This window comes from Ailuropoda melanoleuca, chromosome 11, assembly GCF_002007445.2.
Source record: "Ailuropoda melanoleuca isolate Jingjing chromosome 11, ASM200744v2, whole genome shotgun sequence".
Taxonomy (NCBI): Eukaryota; Metazoa; Chordata; class Mammalia; order Carnivora; family Ursidae; genus Ailuropoda; species Ailuropoda melanoleuca.
This window is the reverse complement of record NC_048228.1, coordinates 94959189-94979763: the sequence shown is the minus strand read 5'-3', so window position 1 is coordinate 94979763 and position 20575 is coordinate 94959189. Positions and strand designations below refer to the sequence as shown.

The window sequence follows — 20575 nt, the reverse complement described above, 5'->3', positions numbered from 1 at the left end:
TATGTATGCATGTACCATAGTTTATTTAACCACTCTCCCATTGATGAGTATTGAAAGATTTCCAATCTTATGAAAAACAATGTTACAAAGAGTGACCTTATATGTATATAATTCATACCTGAAAGAAAATATCTGTAGAATAAACATGGTATTTCTGGGTTAAAACGTTTGAACATTTGTAAATTTTAGAGTTACTTCCAGATTGCACCCCAAATTCCCCTCTCAAAATCTATATAGGAAAATATTTTTTATGTATAAGAATATTATAGCTTATCAATACTATATAGTATCAAACTTTGATATTTTTCAATTTCATGGAAAACTATTTCTTTCTCAGATTACTTACACTTGTATCCTAAATAAATTTGAACATTTTTTTTTTCAAATGTCTCGATTTATAGAAACTTCACGTATTAGTGAAATTATCCCTTGTCTGTGATATGTCTTCAAGTGTTTCCTGGTTTGTCATTTCTTCTGATTTTTCTCATATTGATTTTTTTGCAAAGTAGGTATTTTTTTATTTTTTATATTCTAAAATTTGTCAGTCTTTTAATTTATGTCTTTTGGTTTATCTCCTATTGAAAAGGTCTTCCCCATTTAAAGTTATAAAAAGCACGGGTCTTCCCGTGATTTTTCCTACTACTTCTGAAGCTTACATTTTTACATTCAAATACTTATTCCATTTGGAATTTATCCACTATCTGGTTTCATGCTATTATTTGTTACCCATCGATTTGAGATGTAAGATTTATCATAGCCTTAAATCTTTTATGTTTTTGTCTATATTTTTGAAATTTCTATTTTATCTCATTAGTAAATCTGTTTATCCACCTATACTACGTCGGTTCAATTATGAAAGCATTTTAGTAATTTTAACAGCTGTTAGGGCTGTTTCCTTCTGGTCAGTCTTCTTTTTCAGGTATTTTCTGTATTTTTTCTTGCTTTAATATTTCACATGAACTTTTGAATAACCTGTTGGGGTCTTCATAGAGTTTGAGGTAAATTTACAGATCAACTTGGGCAACTTATTGACAACTGCATGTTGGTGAGTCTTCCTAATCAAGACTATGAGAGACCTTGTCCTTGTCCAAGTCATTTTTGTCACTGAACCTATCAGTGTTCTGCTGCTGCTGTAATAAATTACCACAGCTTTGGTGACTCCAAATAATACATGTTTATTATCTTCGAGTTCTGCAGGTCAGAAGTCTAAGATGGGTTTCACTGGGCTGGAATCAAAATGGGGGAGCACAGCGGATATAGAGGGAGAGTTTGCTCCCTTGCCTTTTTAGCTTTTAGAGGCCACTTGCATTGTTTGGCTTGTGGCCCCTTCCTCCATCTTCAGAGCACATCACTCTAGTCTCTGCTCCTGTTGTCATATCTTTCTCTTACCCTGATCTTCCTGTTTCCTCTTACAAGGACCCCTGTGATTACATTAGACCCACTTAGGTAATCCAGGATGTTCTCCCCATCTCAAGATCCATAATCACAGCTGCAAAGCTCCTTCTACCATGTAAGATAACATATTCACAAGTTCCAGAAATTAGGATGTAGACACTTTTGGTGGGCCATTATTCAGCATACCAAACTCTGGTATGTTTTAGACCTTTTTTTTTTTCTTTTCCAAATTGTTCTTTCATGTTTCTTAGTCATATTTATTTCTGTTGCTGTTATAAAGGAGGTATTTTCTTCTATTACATGTTCTAAATTACTTTTGTTTGTATATACAAAAGCTATATTTCTGTGTAATAATTGTGTATGCTGCCAACTAACAGTGTTTCTGTTGTATATGATAGTTTTTCAGTTGATTCTCCTGGGTTTTTCGTGGATGCAGTCATATTAGCTGCAAATGGAGTTAATTTTACGTCTTTCTAATTTTTATATTTTTAATTACTTTCTTTTTTCTAACTGTAGTGAATAATATATCCAAGATGATGTTACATAATAACAACAATAATAGCCATCCTTATTTTGTTACTGAATTTAATAAGACTTTCTAGTGTTTCTACTTTAAGCATGATACTGACTTTAATCATGCTAAGAAGGTGTACAATTTTCATTTTATTAAAAAAATTTATCAATGGGCGCCTGGGTGGCTCAGTCATTAAGTGTCTGCCTTCGGCTTGGGTCATGATCCCAGGGTCTTGGGATCAAGCCCCAAGTCAGGCTCCCTGCTCAGTACAGAGTCTGCTTCTCCCTCCCCCAGTTCCCCTGCTTGGGTTTCCTCTCTAGCTGTCTCTCTGTCAAATAAATAAAATCTTTAAAAAAAATTTTTATCAAGAATAACAATTGACTTTCATGCAGAAATGGAAAAGCTGATCTGCAAATTCATATGGAATTGCAAAGGACCACAAATAGCCAAAACAATATGGAAAAAGAAAAACAAAGTTAGCTCAAACTCCAATCTCAAAACTCACTACAAATCTACAGTGCAGTACTGGCATAAGAGTAGACATATAGACCAGTGCAATCACATTGGGAATCTGGAAATAAACATCTGTGACCATTGATTTTCAACAAGGGTGCCAAGACCATGCAATGGGGAAAGAGTAGTGTTTTTAACAAATGGTGCTGTGACAAACAGATAACCATACCCTACCTCCCATCTTTATTCAGGGTAAAATGTAAAGTGAGAGAAAAAGAAAACTCAAGAGAAGTCCACAAAGAATTACAGCATTTGGTAGGCAGAGAGAAGAAAGGCTGGCAAGGGATCTTGAAAATAAGTTGCCAAAAAAGTATGAGAGGTCAAGTGAGGAGTTCATTTTTGTAGAAAAGGATGGTTCATCGTGATAGAAGATGCTGCTGGGGAATGAAAAGTGTTCATTGGGTCAGCAACATGGAGGTCACAAATGACTGATGGGAGAACTTTCTGTGGAGTAGAAGCAGCAAACAATGATGGAGACTGTGTAGCAAACTCATGACTCTCGGCTGGCCATGATGATAGACAGCTATATCTGAAAAGGAATATGGGATCATAGAAATTTTTGAAGATGAACACTTTGATTACTGGAGGGAACAATCTATGAAGAGAAGATTACTAAAGATGTGTGTGTGAGAGAGAAGGAGGAAGTGCAAGAGGTGGGCTGATCATTCTGAGAAGGTGGGAAGGACCCAAGTGCAGGTAGAGGGTCCGAGCTGTGGAGGGAGGAGGTGCATTTCCTCAGTTAACACGAAAGAAGGAGAACATGGTGTGGATGGCAGCAGCTGATAAGAGCGGAAAGATAGTCCCCACCTGACACCTTCAATGGATGTCATCTGCTTGGGAGTGAAGGGTGTAGCAGAAAGGGCAAGAATCTAAGATTTAAGGAAAGAAGGAGGCAGCTAAGTACTAGACAATCTGGTGATTTGTGCAAATTGCAAGAAGGTGGACATCCCTCAAAACACTTCATACTATTTCCTGGAAAGTTGTTGTAATATATATAAACCTGAAATATATAGCACACTATAATCAAGAGTTAATGTGTAATGTACAACTGGCAATTATAAGCTTTGGATTTTTAGAAGGCATAAAATAGTCACTGATGAGTATGGGAAGGTAGGCTTGTCAAAGATTGCTGGACAGTTTTAAAAGGCCAGATGAGGTTGGTGTTTATCAATACAAACTTTGTTGCTTTAAATCACGAAGTAATAGTTATGTGCTCTTAGTTGAAAAGGGGGCCTGAATACAAGGTCTTGAAGACATGCTTAGAGCATTGGTTCTCAAAATTTAGCTTGCCACACAGTGACCTGGAGGGCCTGCTAAAACACATTGCTGGGCCCCACCTTCAGGTTTCCTGATTCGTTAGGTCTAGGTTGGGGTGCAAGAATATATATTTCTAACATATTCCAAGGGGATACTGATAATGTTGGTCCAGGAATCACACTTTGAAAACCACTGGCCTACAGAAATCATCAGTGACATTGGCCCTATCACCAAACAGAGCAGACCAGAGCAACAGTGAAAGCACTTTTAAAGTCACGTGTGGACTTCTGTTGGTTGCCTTCCTACTAAGCCCCCACTAATTCTCATTTAATGTTTCATCCAATTCTGCAGAAGTGCTCTCCACCTCTGGCCCTAGTGATGGAGCTGTGACCTGAGCCAAGTCAAGAGGCGCATATTATCCCTTTGGTTAAGGCAGCTGGGTCTGTGATTGGCATACAACTGAACCCAGTCCACATCTGCTCTACATGAACAATCACCCTTGGAGCCAAGGAGCTGCTGGTATCTTTTTGTGACCATGGGAGAACCCACCCCTAGTTGTGGTCATCCTTAACTCTGGCCTCCTTGTTTCTGTGAGCCAATAAAGTCATCATATTGTTTTTGTTAGTATGTAATTTTCTGTTGTTTGTAAACAAAAATATCCTGATTTACAAGCTGACACCTGATTCACATCTTCCTCTTAAGTGCTATGTATCCCAAAACTACTTACGTTAAAAGACGGCTGTGGACCTTGAGCACCCCTCTGCCTTGTAATATACCATCTTGCAGGATGATATCAATAAACAGTTATTTCAAAAGAAGAATGAATGATTCCTTGTGGAAAAGGAAAATGAGAAACTCAGTGTGTCTTATGTGGTTTTTGCTCCACGCTTTTCTGAATGGTAATGGAAATCTCTCAAGCAGGAGTCACAAGGCTTTAAACAAAACAAAACAAAATAAAACACCTCTCAGAGTACTTTGCATAATTACCTTTTATCTATGAAAAAAGGTTGCATCTGTTCCCTAATGCACAAAAATAATTGGTATTGAATTCTGGTTTCCCTTCTCTTATGATCAAAGCAAGAGAAGGAAGAGAGCATAAATATTAGACTTTATAATATCCCATCCTTGTTCAGTTGTGAGCTTTTAGGTATCTATCAGATTTTTGCTTAGTGCCTTAGTTCTGATTGCTATGACAGGGACATTAGTCTTCCTCTGTCAGAGGAGGTCATCAAGAGGACATGACCACCGGTTGACCCATGAGCTGGCCCAGGCAATCCGAGGCTCTTACTCCTCCCCTGTCCTTGGAATGTATGGTCTGCCCACCATTTCTAGACAAGGAGCCACTTCAAGGATGTAGCCTTGAGAAAGTAAGGTCTTGTTGAGACCATCGGGACTGTATATGTGACTGAATCACATTAAGGCCTCCATAAAAATTTTTAAGAGTCTGGTGGATAGTACAGAAATTTACTTGTCTTGCATTCGCCCAAGATAAGCCTCATAGGTAAGTTCCCTTTCTGATTACACCTGCCACCTACCACTCTGGAGTACCTGCCTCTTTCTTCAGTCTCTCCTCATTCTCTGTGTGCAGGGGGCCAGTTTGGAATTTCACCGGAGGAACTACTGAGGTTGCAAACCAACATCCTGCCTCCCTACCTGCCACTCAAAGAGCACCATGGTTTATAATCATGCGTTTGGGGGTATTTGCAACAAACAGTCCTGTTTATAGTTGGGAAAACAACATTAAATGACTTACCAAAGGTTAGAAATGTTAACTAGCTAGTCAGTGACAGATTCGGTATGAAAAATCATACATGTGTTTGGTATATTTCTTATTTATGTTTGCTTATGTATTTTCATGAAATTTTTTAAAGGTTGTTTATTTTCTCTGATATGACCTCCCTTGATTGGAGTTAAATTTCCACAGTAGTTGAGCCACATTTTAAAGTATTTGAAAGACACAATTTCAGGTAGTATCTGAAGTTCGCATCAGATATCAGTATGTCTAATAATAAGTAAATAATAAGTAAACTTTCTAAGATTTGCAGTCTGATTTCATCATACAGAAGGGATAATGTACTGATCTTGTTTGATATACAATATTGTCTATTTAGATAATTTAGTATCTTAAAAGGTGATGACAGACACATTAAGTTAGAGGAAAGTTCTTTGGTTCAATTTCACTAGAGGCCATTAAACATTAATACATTTTTAAACAAAAATAAATATAAATACATAAGAAATGTATACATAAATATGCTTGATTTACATAAAAAATTACAGAAAACTATACTGAAGAAAATTGCAATCACACACAATCCTATCACTTTTGTAAAATGAACATCTCCATTTTTTATGCATACCGTATTTATAGTAAAGGTCATATGTATATATATAATAATATGTATTTCACTTAAAATTACAAGCATTTTCCCACGTCACTGAAAATTCATTTCACATCATTTAAATGCACATATTAGGTTGAACCCTATGAAACTGCTGATTTTTTTTTTAAGTAGGCTCCACACCCAGCATGGAACCCAACATGGAGCTTGAACTCATGACTCTGAGATTCAAAATCTGAGCTGATATCAAGAGTCAGATGCTCAACTGAGTCACCCAGGCACCCCAAATTGCTGATATTTTTATCATATTTGTTAAGAAAAATAATTTCATATGGTTTAATGTTACCATCACAGTGGGTCTTAAACATTTTGGACCCCAAATCACAATAATTACATTTTAAATGGCAACCTAGAAACACACACACACACACACACACACACACACACACACACACACGCATATACACCAGAAAGTAATTATTTCCATTTCTTTTCTATTAATTTTTTAAACATTCTTGTCATTAATCTCTAAATTAATTTTACCACCTACTAATGATTGTAATCTGAAGTTTGAAACATTGCTTTCTCATACGAATATATTGTGATTTACTTAACCATACTTCCTACGGGTGGCTATGTAAATTAATTAAAAATTTTCTTTATTAAAAATGATGCTGTGTAAACATTTTTCTCTATTTCCCATCATTTTGACTTATTTCCTTAGGAAAGGAGTAGAACTCCTGGGTCCTGGGAACACTGAAATTTGATAGTAATAGTGACTACAGTTTATGGATGTGTGTGGGGCCCTGTGTTAGGCAATTTCTGAGCATTACTTCATGTCAGCCTCATGCAACCATAGGGAGTAGGTATTGCTGCCTTTATGTGATAGAGAGATGCTCAGAGAAAGCAAGTGACCAAGCCAAGGCATACAGCCAGTGAGCAGGGAGCTAAAAATCAAACCCAAACGTCTGACTCAAAGCCTAGGCCTCATTTTGACTAGAACTGAAGCAATGGGCTGTGGTTATACAGAACAGTATGATATAAACACAGGCTGTATCTCTTCTCTTGCTACTGTAGGACAGAACTGTGGGGTGATGGGAAATAGTGACTCATGGTGATTGCAGTTCATCTACTCCCTAATAACATTTGTAGAACATTAGGAATGCCAGGAGTTCATAATTCTTGCTCTAAAATTACTTCATAAATGAATTAGAAAATAGCCTTAGCTTCTTTACAAAAGTGTGTCAGTATGCAAATATATGTGTGACTATGAAAGCTGTAAGAAGTTCAGCTAAGAAGCCCAAGATTTCCATGCCCAGGAACACTGAGACTGAGAGAGATCAATTCTCTGAGACTGTCCAGATGTCAACCAGGGTCACTCACATTAACGGAGCATTTTCTATGTGACGTGTAACTTTCAAAACTCCTTAAATCCATCATTTAATCAGACAACAATTTTGTGAGGTGTCTATCATGATTATTAACATTTTACATTGAAGTTTAAGCACAGAGAGAATGAGGGACCCGTCCCAGGCATCAGAGCTAGAAGTAAAATCTACATTTGAACCCTGTGTCTGACTGACTAGCATGTGTTCTTTTATTTTTTTATTATGTTCAGTTAGCCACTGTATAGCACATCATTAGTTTTTGATGTAGCGTTCAATGATTCATTAGTTACATATAACACCCAGTGCTCATCGCAACACGTGCCCTCCTTAATACCCATCGGCCTGTTACCCTCTTCCCCCACTCCAAGCATGTGTTCTTTTTAGATGAGATTTCTGGAGCTTCCATAGAGGCTGGATGTTAAAGTTGGAGATTGATTCAGAACTGGGGCAGGGAAGACAAAAGATGAGCCTGAAGCATCTTACAATGCCAGAAAATAAGGGTGCGATGAAAGAAACAAAACAAAAGAGAAGAAACAACCACAGTGATAGGGGAATGTTGAAGGAACACACAGGAGTCAACTGAAATTGCTCCCGGTTGCCAAGCTGTAACAATCTGAGCAACAAAATAAATAGGGTTATATTGGATTATAACCCAAAAGACAAAATAAATATCCATTAGTCCACACTGATATAAATGACTTATTGAATAAATTCATAAATGGAGAAGACACAAATATCCCAGACAGAAGAATTCCAAGTAAATTATGTAAATTATATTCTCTCAAGGAGGTGGAGCATAAACTCCCCCATCCTTAAGTATGGGCTATGCATAATAACTTTCTTCCAAAGAGTATGGTTTGGAAAGAGGGGGAAAAAGAGAAATCAACAGTCATAGCTCATGTTGATAAAATGTACTCTTGCTTTTATGTGATAAAATATGGCACTTTAATTCTTTGAGCTTTCTCCCCAGAACATACACTCCAGTCTAATTATGAGAAAAAAACATCAAGCAAATCTGACATTATACAAAACATCTGACCCATACGCCTCAAAACTGTCAAGGTCATCACAAACAAGAAATATCTGAGGAGCTGTCACATCCAAGAGGAGCCTAAGGAGACGTAGTGGCCAAATTTAATATGGTATTCTACATAGGATGGTGGGACAAAAAAAAGGACACTAGGTAAGAGCTAAGGTAATCTGAAGAAAGCATGGACTTTAGTGAATGATGCATCAATATTAATTCACTACTTGTAGCAAGTATTCTATTTTAATGTGATACTAATAATAGGGAAACTGGATAAGAGGCATATAAGAACTGTCTGTACTATCTTTGCAATTTTTCTGTAAATGTAAATCTTGTCTAAAATTAAAAAAAAACCTTTATTAAAAATGAATTTTAAAAAAAGGAATCTAACCTGCAATCTGTCAGATAAAGGTATTTGTTGTATGCTTTTCTTGTCTGTCTTGTAATAATCTGCTGTTACTCACATCATAGCATGTGCAATGAGGGGTTTAAAGGACATGTCCTTGGGGCCTACAGGAAGAGGTAAGCAAATGCAGGAGGAGCTGGGCACCCCCATGGCAAGACTAGGCAAGAGCACAGGGAAGGAGCAGGCCAGAATGATGGATGACAAGAAAAACCATGAAACACGTGGCTTGGTCAGATTCCCTGGGAATCAACAAAAAGTATGGATGGGGCCCAGGCAATAGACACAACTGTGAGAACAGTTGGATTCTATGAAAATGGGAGAATATAAGCTCCATGAAGACAAAGATTTGCGTCTTTTGTTCACTGTTATGTCCCCAGCCAGCACCCTGAAGAGTGTTTGGTACGTAGTCATGCTCAATAAGTATTTGTTAAATGTATAAAAGAAATGAGAAGACTTCTGAGTCTACCTTTCACTTCCCTTTCAGTAGCTCCCTGGAATGGGCACTGGACAAGGAGAACAGAATTATGTGTACAGGTTGTGTAAGTGTGTGTGTATGTGTTGAGAGATAAGAGAAGGATAAACCCTAATGATTATTAAATGTGATAAAATCAGAATTTTATACCTCTTGGTAACATTGCCTAAATAATTCCCACTGATGTCTGACATCTCAAAAGAAAATAGCTATTTATTGTTTTTTTAATATTTTATTTACTTTGAGAGAGAGTGTGTGCAAGCGGTGGGGTAGGGGAGGGAGAGGGACAAGCAGACTCTGCTGAGCACGGAGTCTGACGTGGGGCTCGATCTCAGGAGCCTGAGATCATGACTTGAGCTGAAATCAAGAGTTGGGTACTCAACCAACTGAGCCACCCAAGTGCCCTGAAAATAGCTATTTAATTTGACAAAATGACTCATCCTAAAAAGAAAGTTTTCCCATAACCATAAATGATATTTGGGAGAAAAACATTTTTTTTCTCATCACTGTGAATGACAAAGAGATTACTTTTTAGGTTTATAATGTCTCCAGGCAGTACCACTCATATTTTATTCGGTATGAATTGGATTGTCAGTGAATGGTGTTTTCTTGAAGCTTTGAACTGTAGCTCTGATGTCAAATTATCAGTCACCTACAGGAAGCAGGTATAGCTATTCCAGAACTGTTCCAAAGAAAACATTATTTTAAGTCAGCCTCAATAATTCAAGTAAACTTGCCATTCGGGACCTGCTCAGAGGTATGCATTGCCCTGATGGTGATAATGGTTGGTAGATGGTAATTGTTGAAATAGTGGTAACGGTTCAGAGTTGATCATGTAGCCAACAATTGTGTCATCAGTAATCAGTGATTTCTGTGGATGGGATGGATTGAATGTGAATTGTGAAAGTTGATAAAAAGGTGATACTATCAGTAATCAGATCATAGAGTGCCATCTGAGATGTCATCTAGCAAACATTGTGGCTCAGGCCCTCTGGAGGAAGAGGCAGTCTATTGAAATGGTTAAGAATGGGATTTAGAAAACTATAGCCCGGGGGCTCAAATATGGCTCATATTGTTTTGTAGACAAAGTCTTATTGGAACACAGTGATGCCCATTTACTTCGGATTTGTGTGTGGCTACAACAGCAGAATTGAGTAGATACAATGAAGACCGTATGGCCTGCAAAGCCAAAATATTTACTATTTGGCTCTATACGGAGAAGTTTGATGACATCTGGTTAAAACCACAGGTTTTAGAGACTTAGGCAGAGTTGCAGTTCAACCCTGATTCGTAAATTTTAGTGCCAAACTCACTGGTGCCAAAACTTGAAATGAACTGACATAAAACTGTCTCTAATCTATTTCTAATTACCTATCTATCCATCCATCCATCATCTACCAGTCTATGATCTATCATCTATCTATCATCTAATCTGTCTATATCGTATTAATCAGAGGACACTAACAGCTCTACCAGTACTTCCAGATCCTAGTGGCTTGGCACCATATAAGCTTACTTCTCACTCACACACAGTGAAATGGTGAGAGTGCTCTGTTCCATGCAGTCATTCAGAGATCCGGGCCCTTTCTACTTTGTTGCTGGGCCAACTGAAATATGTGAGCTCATAGTCCCCACAGAGGAGAAGAGAGGAAGGAGACGTGGTCACTTCTACTCACATCTCATTGGTAAAATCTCAGTCATGGCTCCACCTAACTGCAGGGGTGGCTGGGATTATGGCCTATTCATGTGATCACTGAGTGGAGCACATGGGCATTGGTCATCATTAGCAGTCCCTGCCATGCTTATCATGTATCATATTTCACCACACAAATATTACACATTTGATTATAGCATGCTGCAGACCCGACCAGAGACATTAAATAATATGGAATAGTGTACTCAGGGCATTACTTCTTTAAATCCGCAAGGCTGTGAATAACAAAACTCAGCTGGCTCTGAAGATTTCAGATGAGGGGCTGGGGATTATATACACCTCTCAGGCAGGATAACAGTTGTTAAGAGTTGCATTCTGGTGCCAGACTGCCTGAGTTTGAATCCTGGCTCTCCTACTTTCTAGCTGTGTGACCTTGGGCAGGTTGCTAACCCTTTCAGTGATGCCCTTTCTTAGTTTGCTAAAAAGGAGGTAATAAGGGTACCTGTGAAGATGAACTAAGCTAGTATATATAATGCACTCAGAGCAATTGCCTGACTCATGAGTTCAAATGAGTTCTAAACAAGAGTCAATTATTATTCCTGTGTATAGCTAATACTATTTTTAAACACTTAATATTAGTGACTGACACACAGTAAGTACTTATTATATGGTGAGATGCAGAATTATCTTTCATAGCATCATGGACAGAACAATCATCTAGCCTTTGAATGAATGTGGTCAATGATAGATTATTGTTTAACAAGATGACCAATGTCATTATTAATTGGCTTTGTTAGAAAAATGTCCTGTATAATAACTGCTATAGTAACACCTCATAAATATCGAGCATGTATTTGGTGCCAGGCAGGCTCCAAAAAGAGCCAAGCCCTTTACTGACATTAGTACTTTTTCAGTCCTACATTCCCCCGTAAAGTAGCTTTGCTTGCTGATATTTTACAGAGATGAACACTAAGGCCTAGAGAGTTTAAATTCTCAGCCTGGGGTCTCACAGCCACTGAATGGCAAGGAGGGGATTAGGCCCAGTCATAGCTAGATGCAGGTGCCACCTCGCTTCCTCGCTCCCTCATCTTATTCACTCTGCCCTTTTGGGTTTAAGCAACTTAAGTAGAAAACTTCCTTTTCTCTTTATTGTAGAATCAGAATGGTCTCTGCTATACCTCCCAGGATGCTACTGTTACTCAAAATATGTTCATTGCCTAATCATTTTCTAGAGACTTTTCAGGTAGCTAATTGATTCAGAAAAATAGTTACAATAGCCTAGTGTTAAATTTGATTTTGATTTAACATTTATTAATTCAGCCATTAGTTTGCTTTTAAAGGAAAAGACATATTACCAACATGCTTATAATATATAGTCATTACAACTAATTTCCCAAATTATAATCAACGTTCACCACAATTACCAGCATTTTACGTAAATATTATAATAGCAATGTTATGCATGGTCCCATATCATTAACACCAGACTAAATTTACATGTTGAAATTGGATACAATGTACTATAGGTAATTAATGGGACATTTCTGATACATAAGTAATTTCAAGTAATGAAATCATTACTATTTTTTACCCTACTTGATTTCTGCAAACTAACTATGAAAGATTTCATTAGGTGAACTGGAACCATTGACTTCGATGATATTGCTACACTAAGGCTGTGCTGGAATTAATCTTGTTGCTGAAGTGCAGGAAATACTAACACAAGATTATCACGGGGTGATCATAAACTGCCATCAATGGAAGAAATGTTACAGATGCTACCTGTGATGTCTCCCATTGCTACTGCCACATCCAGGGCAAACCCAACTGCCCTTGCCTTCACCACTGCAGGTTTCTTGGTCTACCGAACCTTCTACTTAGCCACTGCTGGCTTCTACTCTTCTCTCTGCAGTGATATTTCTTGGTTAAGTTATAAGACATGCCATGTTGAGCTTCCTGGCCTAGAGTCTTTATTTTAGGTGCACTCAGTCTGCAGGAGTACCTAGTACATGTGAGGAGACACTTTGCTGCCCTGGGAACCCTGCTTCTGGGGCCACTGACTGAGTGGCTAGCTCAGAAGGTGGCACTTTCTTCTCTCATCCTGATTCCTCAAAACCCATGCTCCCAGATAGCTGGTGATGCCTACTTGACTTTCCCCCCTTAAACATGACAGGTTTTGCTGAGATATAAGTCTATCAATTTAATTATAATATCTTTTAAACTTTTCTCATCGCCAATGCCTCAATTATAGTTTGGGCTTAAGTTAGCTCCTGTCAGGATTCTTGGAATACAGAGCTGCTAAGTGGAATTCTTCTTTCTAGAAACATAGTCCTGATCCCATGACTTCCCTGCGGAAAATTCTTCGAGGACTTCTCACCTCCCAGAAGAGAATCCAGCCTCCTTAGCATCCTGCCTCAGACAGGTCAGAAGCTGGCCTCTGCCTCCTCATCCAGTCTTCCTTGTTGGCCTTTTCCCTATGTATTCTAACTTCTAGGTGATTTACAAATGTTTTCTCTTCATTCCCAGGCTTCTGCTTCTGACTCACTCCCCATTGCTTCCCATCCTGAGCCCTTACTCTTAACTAGCTCGTGCTTGTCCTTCATACCTAGTTCATCAAATCTATGGGCAGGCTTCCTTGATACATCCCTATGGGTACCTTTCCTTATTGATCCCATTCCATCATCTGCCCTTTATCATGGAACTCACTGAAATTTCTGCTCACATATAAGCTGTACCTCCCCCAAAGTGTATCACTCCCAATTATCTTGATTCTGTTATGCATATTAATGATTCTGTAGCCAATTCCAATGTAGTGTGTGTGTGTGTGTGTGTGTGTGTGTGTGTGTGTGTGTGTATAACTGCCTCACACCACCAAACAATTCTCTGACACCAGCTGGGTATCCTACAATTTAACTCAGCTCTGACCTTTTCTACCTGGAAATACAGCCAGATCCCACAGGTGAAGGGCTCATTCCTACAAGACTGCACTCCCCCACTAAAGATGCCAGTTGCAATCCAGACTGTCACCTGTGCTTCTGAATGATGGGGTTTCGAAAAGACAAACAAAATTGACAAACTCTTAGCTAGACTAAGAAAAAAAGAGAAAAGACTCAAATTAATAAAACAATCACAAGTGAAAGAGAAAACATTGCAACTGGTGCCACAGAAATCAAAAGAATCATGAGACTGCTATAAACAATTCTACTTCAGTGGACTGAATAGCCTAGAAAAAAAATGGATAAATTCCTAGAAACATACAACTTACCAAGACTGAATCATAAAGAAATAGAAAGTCTGAACAGACCTATAATGAGGAGATTGAATCAGTAATCAAGTCTTTCAACAAAAAAAGCCCAGGACCACGTGGCTTCACTGGTGAATTCTGCCAAACATTTAAAGAACTAATACCAATCCTTTCCAAACTCTTACAAAGAATTGCAGAGGAAGGAATATTTCCAAACTCATTTATGAGGTCAGCAGTACCCTGGAACCAAAACTAGATGAAGGTATCACAAGAAAAGAAAACTACAGGCTCATATTATTGATAAATATACACGCAAAATCCTCACCAAAATTCCAGCAAATTCTAACAGCCCATTAAAAGGATCATACAACATGACCAAGTAATCTTTATCCCTTGGATGGAAAGATGTTTCAACATATAAACATCAATTAATGTGATATCCCACATTAACGGAATAAAGAAGAAAAATCACATGATAGCTCAATAGATGCAGAAAAAGCATTTGACAAAGTTGAATGTTTTTTCATGACAAAAACTCAACAAACTAAGAATAGAAGGAAAGCATCTTCACATAATGAAGGCCATATATGACCAGCCCACAGCTAACACCATGCTCCATGATTAAAAACTGAGAACTTGCCCTCTGAGGTCAGGAGCAAGGCAAGGATGCCCAATATTGCCACTTCTATTCAACAGAATACTGGAAGTCCTAGCTAGAGAAATTAGGCAAGAAAAAGAAATCAGATGACATGATATTATATATAGAAAATCCTAACAATTACACCAAAAACTGATAGAACAAACAAATTCAATAAAGTTGCAAGATACAAACTCATATACAAAAATTATTGTGTTTCTATACACCAACAATGAACTACCTGAGACGGAAATTAGGGAAATGATCGCATTTTTAATGGCACCAAAAAAGAATAGAATAAAAAACAAGAATAAACGTAACGAAGGAGGTGAAAAACTTGTATACTAAAAACTGTGAAACACTGATGAAAGAAATTAAAGAAGACACAAACAAATGAAACGTTCATGAGTTGGAAGGCTTAATATTGTTAAAATACTCATACTACCCAAAGCTATCTGCAGATTCACTACAACACTATCAAAACCCCAAGTGGTATTTTTTAAGATAGAAAAAATTCATATGGAACCACAAAAGACCACAGAAATCCAAATCAATACTTGAGAAAGAACAGAGCTGAAGGCATCACAGTTCCTGATTTCAAAGTGTATTACAAAGTTATAGTAATCAAAACAGTATGAAACTAGCATAGAGACAGACATATAGGCCAATGGTACAGAATAGGAAGCTTGGAAGTATATCCATGCATATATGGTCAACTGATCTTTGACAAGGGTGTCAAGATACAATGGGGAAAGGGAAGGATAGTCTCTTCAACAAATGGTATTAGGGAAACTGGATACCCAAACCCAAAAGATTGAAATTCCATCCTTACCTTATCCCATACACAATTATCAATTCAACATGGATTAAAGACTTAAACATAAGACCTGATACCATAAAGCTCCTAAAAGTAAAACCAGGGGAAAAGCTTCATGATGTTGGTCTTGGCAATAATTTCATGATATGACTCCAAAAGCTCAGGCAACAAAGACTAAATAAACAAGTGCTAAACTATTCTGAGCAGCAAAGGAAACAATCAGTGGAATGAAAAAGCAGCCTACAAAATGGGAGAAAATATTTGGAAACCAGGTATCCGATAAAGGGTTATCTCCAAAATATATAAATAATTCCTTCATCTCAATAGTAAATATCTAACAACTCAACTTAAAAAATGAGCTGAGGACTTGAATGTTCATTACTCTGAATATATCCAAATGGCCACCAGGTATATGAAAAAATGCATGACATCCCCAATCATCAGGGAAATAGAAATAGAAACCACAATAAGATAGCACCTCACACTCATGAGGATGGCTATTACCAAACAAATGAAAGATAAAAAGTATTGAGGATGTGAGTAAACTGGAACACTTGCACACTGTTGGCGGGAATCATAACGGTGCAACCACTATGTGGAAAACAGTATGGAGGTTCTTCAAAAAAATTAAAAATAAAAATACCATGTGATCCAGTAATCCCACTTCTGGATAATTATCCAAAAGTATTTGAAATCGAGATCTCAAAGAGATATTAGACCCTCATATTCATTGCAGCTCTATTCACAACAGCTAAGATGTGGAAACAGCATAAATGTCCATAGATGAATGAATGGATAAAGAAAATGTGGTTTATACATGCAATGGAATATACTATTTATCTTTAAAAAGAAAAAAAATCTGCAATATGCAACGACGTGGATGAACCAGAGGACACGCTGAGTCATCAGAGAGAAAAATACTGTGTGATTCCACCTACACGAGGTCTCTAAAATAGTCACATTCCTAGAATCAAGGAGTGGAATGGTGGTTGCAGGGGGCTGGGGCAGGGAGAAATGGACTAATGGGCATAAAGTTTCAGTTAAGCAAAAGGAATAAATCTAGAGATGTGCTGTGCAGCATTGTACCTATAGTCAACAACATTGTAATACACACAATTTTGTTAAAAAGGTAGATCTGCTCAGTGTTCTACAATAATAGCAACAGCGATAATAATAAAAAAAGTCTCAAAAAGAAAAAAAATGTTATTAAACCACCCAAACTCAGATTTCCCCTGTAAATAGAGTAAATCTCTTGCAATGTGTCTAAAGTCAAATCATATATAAAAAAGGTCTAAGACTTACCTCAAAACTCACAGCTCCATTGTGGTCCGTATCAAACGCATTAAACAGAAAATGCGCGTATGTTGTCGAGTCTGAAATGTTGAAAAGGGAATATCATTAAGGCAGCATTTCAACACCCTCCAGAAGACTGGCATAGCATGCCCAAGCCTCCTTCTATTTAGGAACATTTACTCCGTCTCCTCTACTTGTGCTTTCTTCCTGGCTGTGCACCTTTGTTCAGTAGAGGATTATAATTTGAGATTCATGAGCGTGAGCTCCTCACACATAGGCCATTGATGACGTCCGTTCTCTGTAAGGTTGTAGCTGGAAATGCTCCGAGCGCCTGGGGGTCTTGGGTGATGTTCTTGGCGCTGCGGTGAGTGATGACACCGTAGGTGGGTGTGAGGGTGAAGTAAGATGCATCTGGAAATTGTTTAGTGCCTGGCAGGGGCTATCTATATAAGGAGAATAGCAAAAATACTAAGAGTGAGGGGTGCCTGGGTGGCTCAGTCATTTGGGCATCTGACTCTTGATTTCCTCGAGGGTGGTGATCTCGGGGTCATGGGATCAAGCACCCAGGGGTGCTCAGCACTATCTGGGAATCTGCTTGAGATTCTCTCAGTGTTCCTCTCCCTCTGCCCCTCCCCTGCTCGCTCTCTCGCTCTCTAAAATAAATAAATTAATTAAAAACAATACTAACAGTGAGATACACATGAATTGACATTTTTAGTGTTGTTATTATGAATTTGTTCATCGTTTTTACAAGTCAGATAAAGACAGGGACTCAGAGAGGTTAAGAAACTTGCCCAAAGTCACACAGTCAATTAGGAGTAAAGCGGGATATTACTGAGTCCTTCTGACTGGAAACCAGTCTAGTCCACAGCCAGTGAAGTGGCCTGATGAACTGGGGACAGGAGTGACTTGAGAAGTTTCTGTGGCCATGGTGGGAGTATGGGGTCCTGAGGGCTGCTGGGCCGTGGGTGAGAGTCGCGGGTCTGGGTAACCATGGGCAGTTTGGGACCGGGCTCTGTCCCCAGCGCCTCACAGTGCTGCCTCGTAACCCCGGGGTATATCTGAGATCCAGCACTCCCACTGAACTTGCTTCCAGTGGGTTGTACCACTTCCCTCTTCTACTTTTTCTCCGTGGTCTCCCTTCATCTCTGAGCTTTCTGCTTTTTCATGTTAAAAGTATATTTTTTTTCTTGCTATTTTCTTAGTGCAATTTTCATTTTTCAGTGCTTCTGTGCTTGACCCTTGATCAAATTTACTTGATTATTTTAGATGTTTCATCTCATGGTTTTAGCTTTTTACCTTAACCTTTTTATATTAGAAAAAAAATTGTAACCTTTTAGCTCATTGGCTCCAACCTTTTATCTTCTGTTTAAAATCTCTTCTATTACTATTTTATAACTTTTAACCTTTATTTTTTATTGGGATTGAACAAAACTTTTATTCACCTTTTACTTTGTAAATTGCTTTTTTTAAAGGCTGTCAAGGAAGTAAGTCACAGTAGCAGGAGGAGAGAATCGCCCTTCCCAAATAAGGGAGGTCAGAGGTCATAAAAACTTCCCTCTCACCTCTCAGGCACCTATGGCCCACTATGGATAGTTTTTCCTGAATGATTCACCCCAGTGGTAAATGCTATTTAAGGCCATATACTTCACACGGTAGACTGTACACTCAGGTTCTCAAAATGATGGTGGCATTGTCTTTTACCTCTCACCTTTAAATATGATATATAAAACCACTTATTTTTAAACATATGAATTATTGGGGCGCCTGGGTGGCTCAGTCGTTGAGCGTCTGCCTTCGGCTCAGGGCATGATCCCTGCATTCCAGGATCGAGCCCCACATCGGGCTCCTCTGCTGGGAGCCTGCTTCTTCCTCTCCCACTCCCCCTGCTTGTGTTCCCTCTCTCGCTGGCTGTCTGTCTCTCTGTCAAATAAATAAATAAAGTCTTTAAAAAAATAGATAAATAAACATATGAATTATTAACACTGTTCTCTATGAACTAAACAGGGACCACAGTTGGGTCTAAATAATACGTCCCATAAATGTGTCTAGAGTGAATGTCCACACAATATTGATGAGTTGCAGAAAGAAATCCTCTTGAAGATGGGTTATTACCAGGGATTTGATTATAATCAATTTAGTGCCATTCTTGGGAAGCTCCATTATAGAGTTGTCAAGAATTGGCAGCCTGTTTTTATTCACAAAGTTGTTTTGCTCTCAACTGTGCTGTTACACAGACTTCTTGAACTATTTAGCGCCCTATGGTGATAGGAGTTGACAGGTGGTATGTTAAACTTATTTTCCGAGGGAGAAAAAAAGAGATTTTGCATATTTTATAATGAGCTTCATTAAGCAGGTCTCTTGGTATCCTATTAGACAATCAGGGTACCTTAGCAAGCAGGACTCAACATGAATAATGGCTCAGAACAAACAATGTCGGCAATTTTTTTTTAAATTAAAAAAAATGAGCTAACATGAACATACAGTAATTAGCTTTCTTCTTCAATGGGGTCACTCTTGCTTTAGAGCTTGACACGTAGGACAGACACTCTCAGGGTTTGCCCTGATGTGGTATAGAGGACTCCTTGTTCCTATAAACATACCTTGGCAATTCCCCTGGAATTTAAACCAGTTTTCCAGCCCAGATGTACTGTGCGGACAGCAGTTGTTACTAGTGGTCGTGAAGTAAGACTGCCTGGGTTTGAATTTCAGCTCTCCCAAACATCAACTGCATGGCTTTGGGAAAGTTATTGAACCTCTCTGGGACTCAGTTTCCTCATCTACAAAATAACAACACCAGTATGTACTTCATAGGGTCATCCTAAAAAGATTAAATGAGATACTAATATGCAAAGTGCTTAGAATAGTGCTAAGGACATTTTAATGCTCAATAAATATTATCTATTATAATTATTGTTTCACAGACAACCACCTTAAAGAAATGTGAGTAAATTTTTTACAGATATAATACATTTCCACCTGAAAAAGTTCCTGTTTTTTTTTTTTGTTTGTTTGTTTTGTTTTGTTTTTTTGTGAAATCTCTATTGTGTGTCTAGGTGACTGAAGTTCTAATTTGATGCCACTTTCTGCTCCATAAAGACCAGTAGAATCGTGTCATGAATGGTCATTGTGGATTCTGCTGGAGTTCAGATTTTTTTCTGACAGGCATCTGGAGACTGTGAAAGTATCTGAAGAAGGGAAGTGATGCTCTGAGCTTTGACTGGATGAGAGGAAGGAGCTAGGGCACCAGAAGTATCTGGCTGGGCACAGAGGTAGATACATGAAGAAAAGGGAAACTGTCCACAAAAGCATCTTTGGTCAGGTTTCATCTGATGGTTGTTCTCTTTAGATACTCAATAAATATCTACTAAGAAAATGAAAAACTGGCATCCCGGATTCTAGATTTCAGTACAGCTGGGAGCTCAAAAGATAGAACGTTGACCTCTGTTCTCTCCACATGACCTTATGGTCTTCTTTGACCATGTTTCCTTACACATAGCAAAAACACTTCCTGAATTTGACATGTTGAGATTTCCTCAGTTTCTTACAATCTTCCTTGTGAAGTAGAAAATTAAATGTGGAAGTTTTATTGTTGGGGGGACAAAATTTATGGATA

General features: G+C 38.3%; 1 protein-coding gene across 5 annotated transcripts in view; it reads right to left on the bottom strand.

Annotated features, from left to right (window-relative positions):
* The window catches only part of KCNIP4 (potassium voltage-gated channel interacting protein 4), a 1152721-nt gene that overhangs the window by 7788 nt on the left and 1124358 nt on the right, over positions 1 to 20575 (bottom strand). For all 5 annotated transcript variants that reach the window (XM_034672026.1, XM_019796537.2, XM_034672028.1 and 2 more), the window contains one exon: positions 16969 to 17039. In XM_034672026.1, the coding sequence (XP_034527917.1) occupies positions 16969 to 17039 (71 nt within the window). The remainder of the gene's footprint in view (positions 1 to 16968; positions 17040 to 20575) is intronic.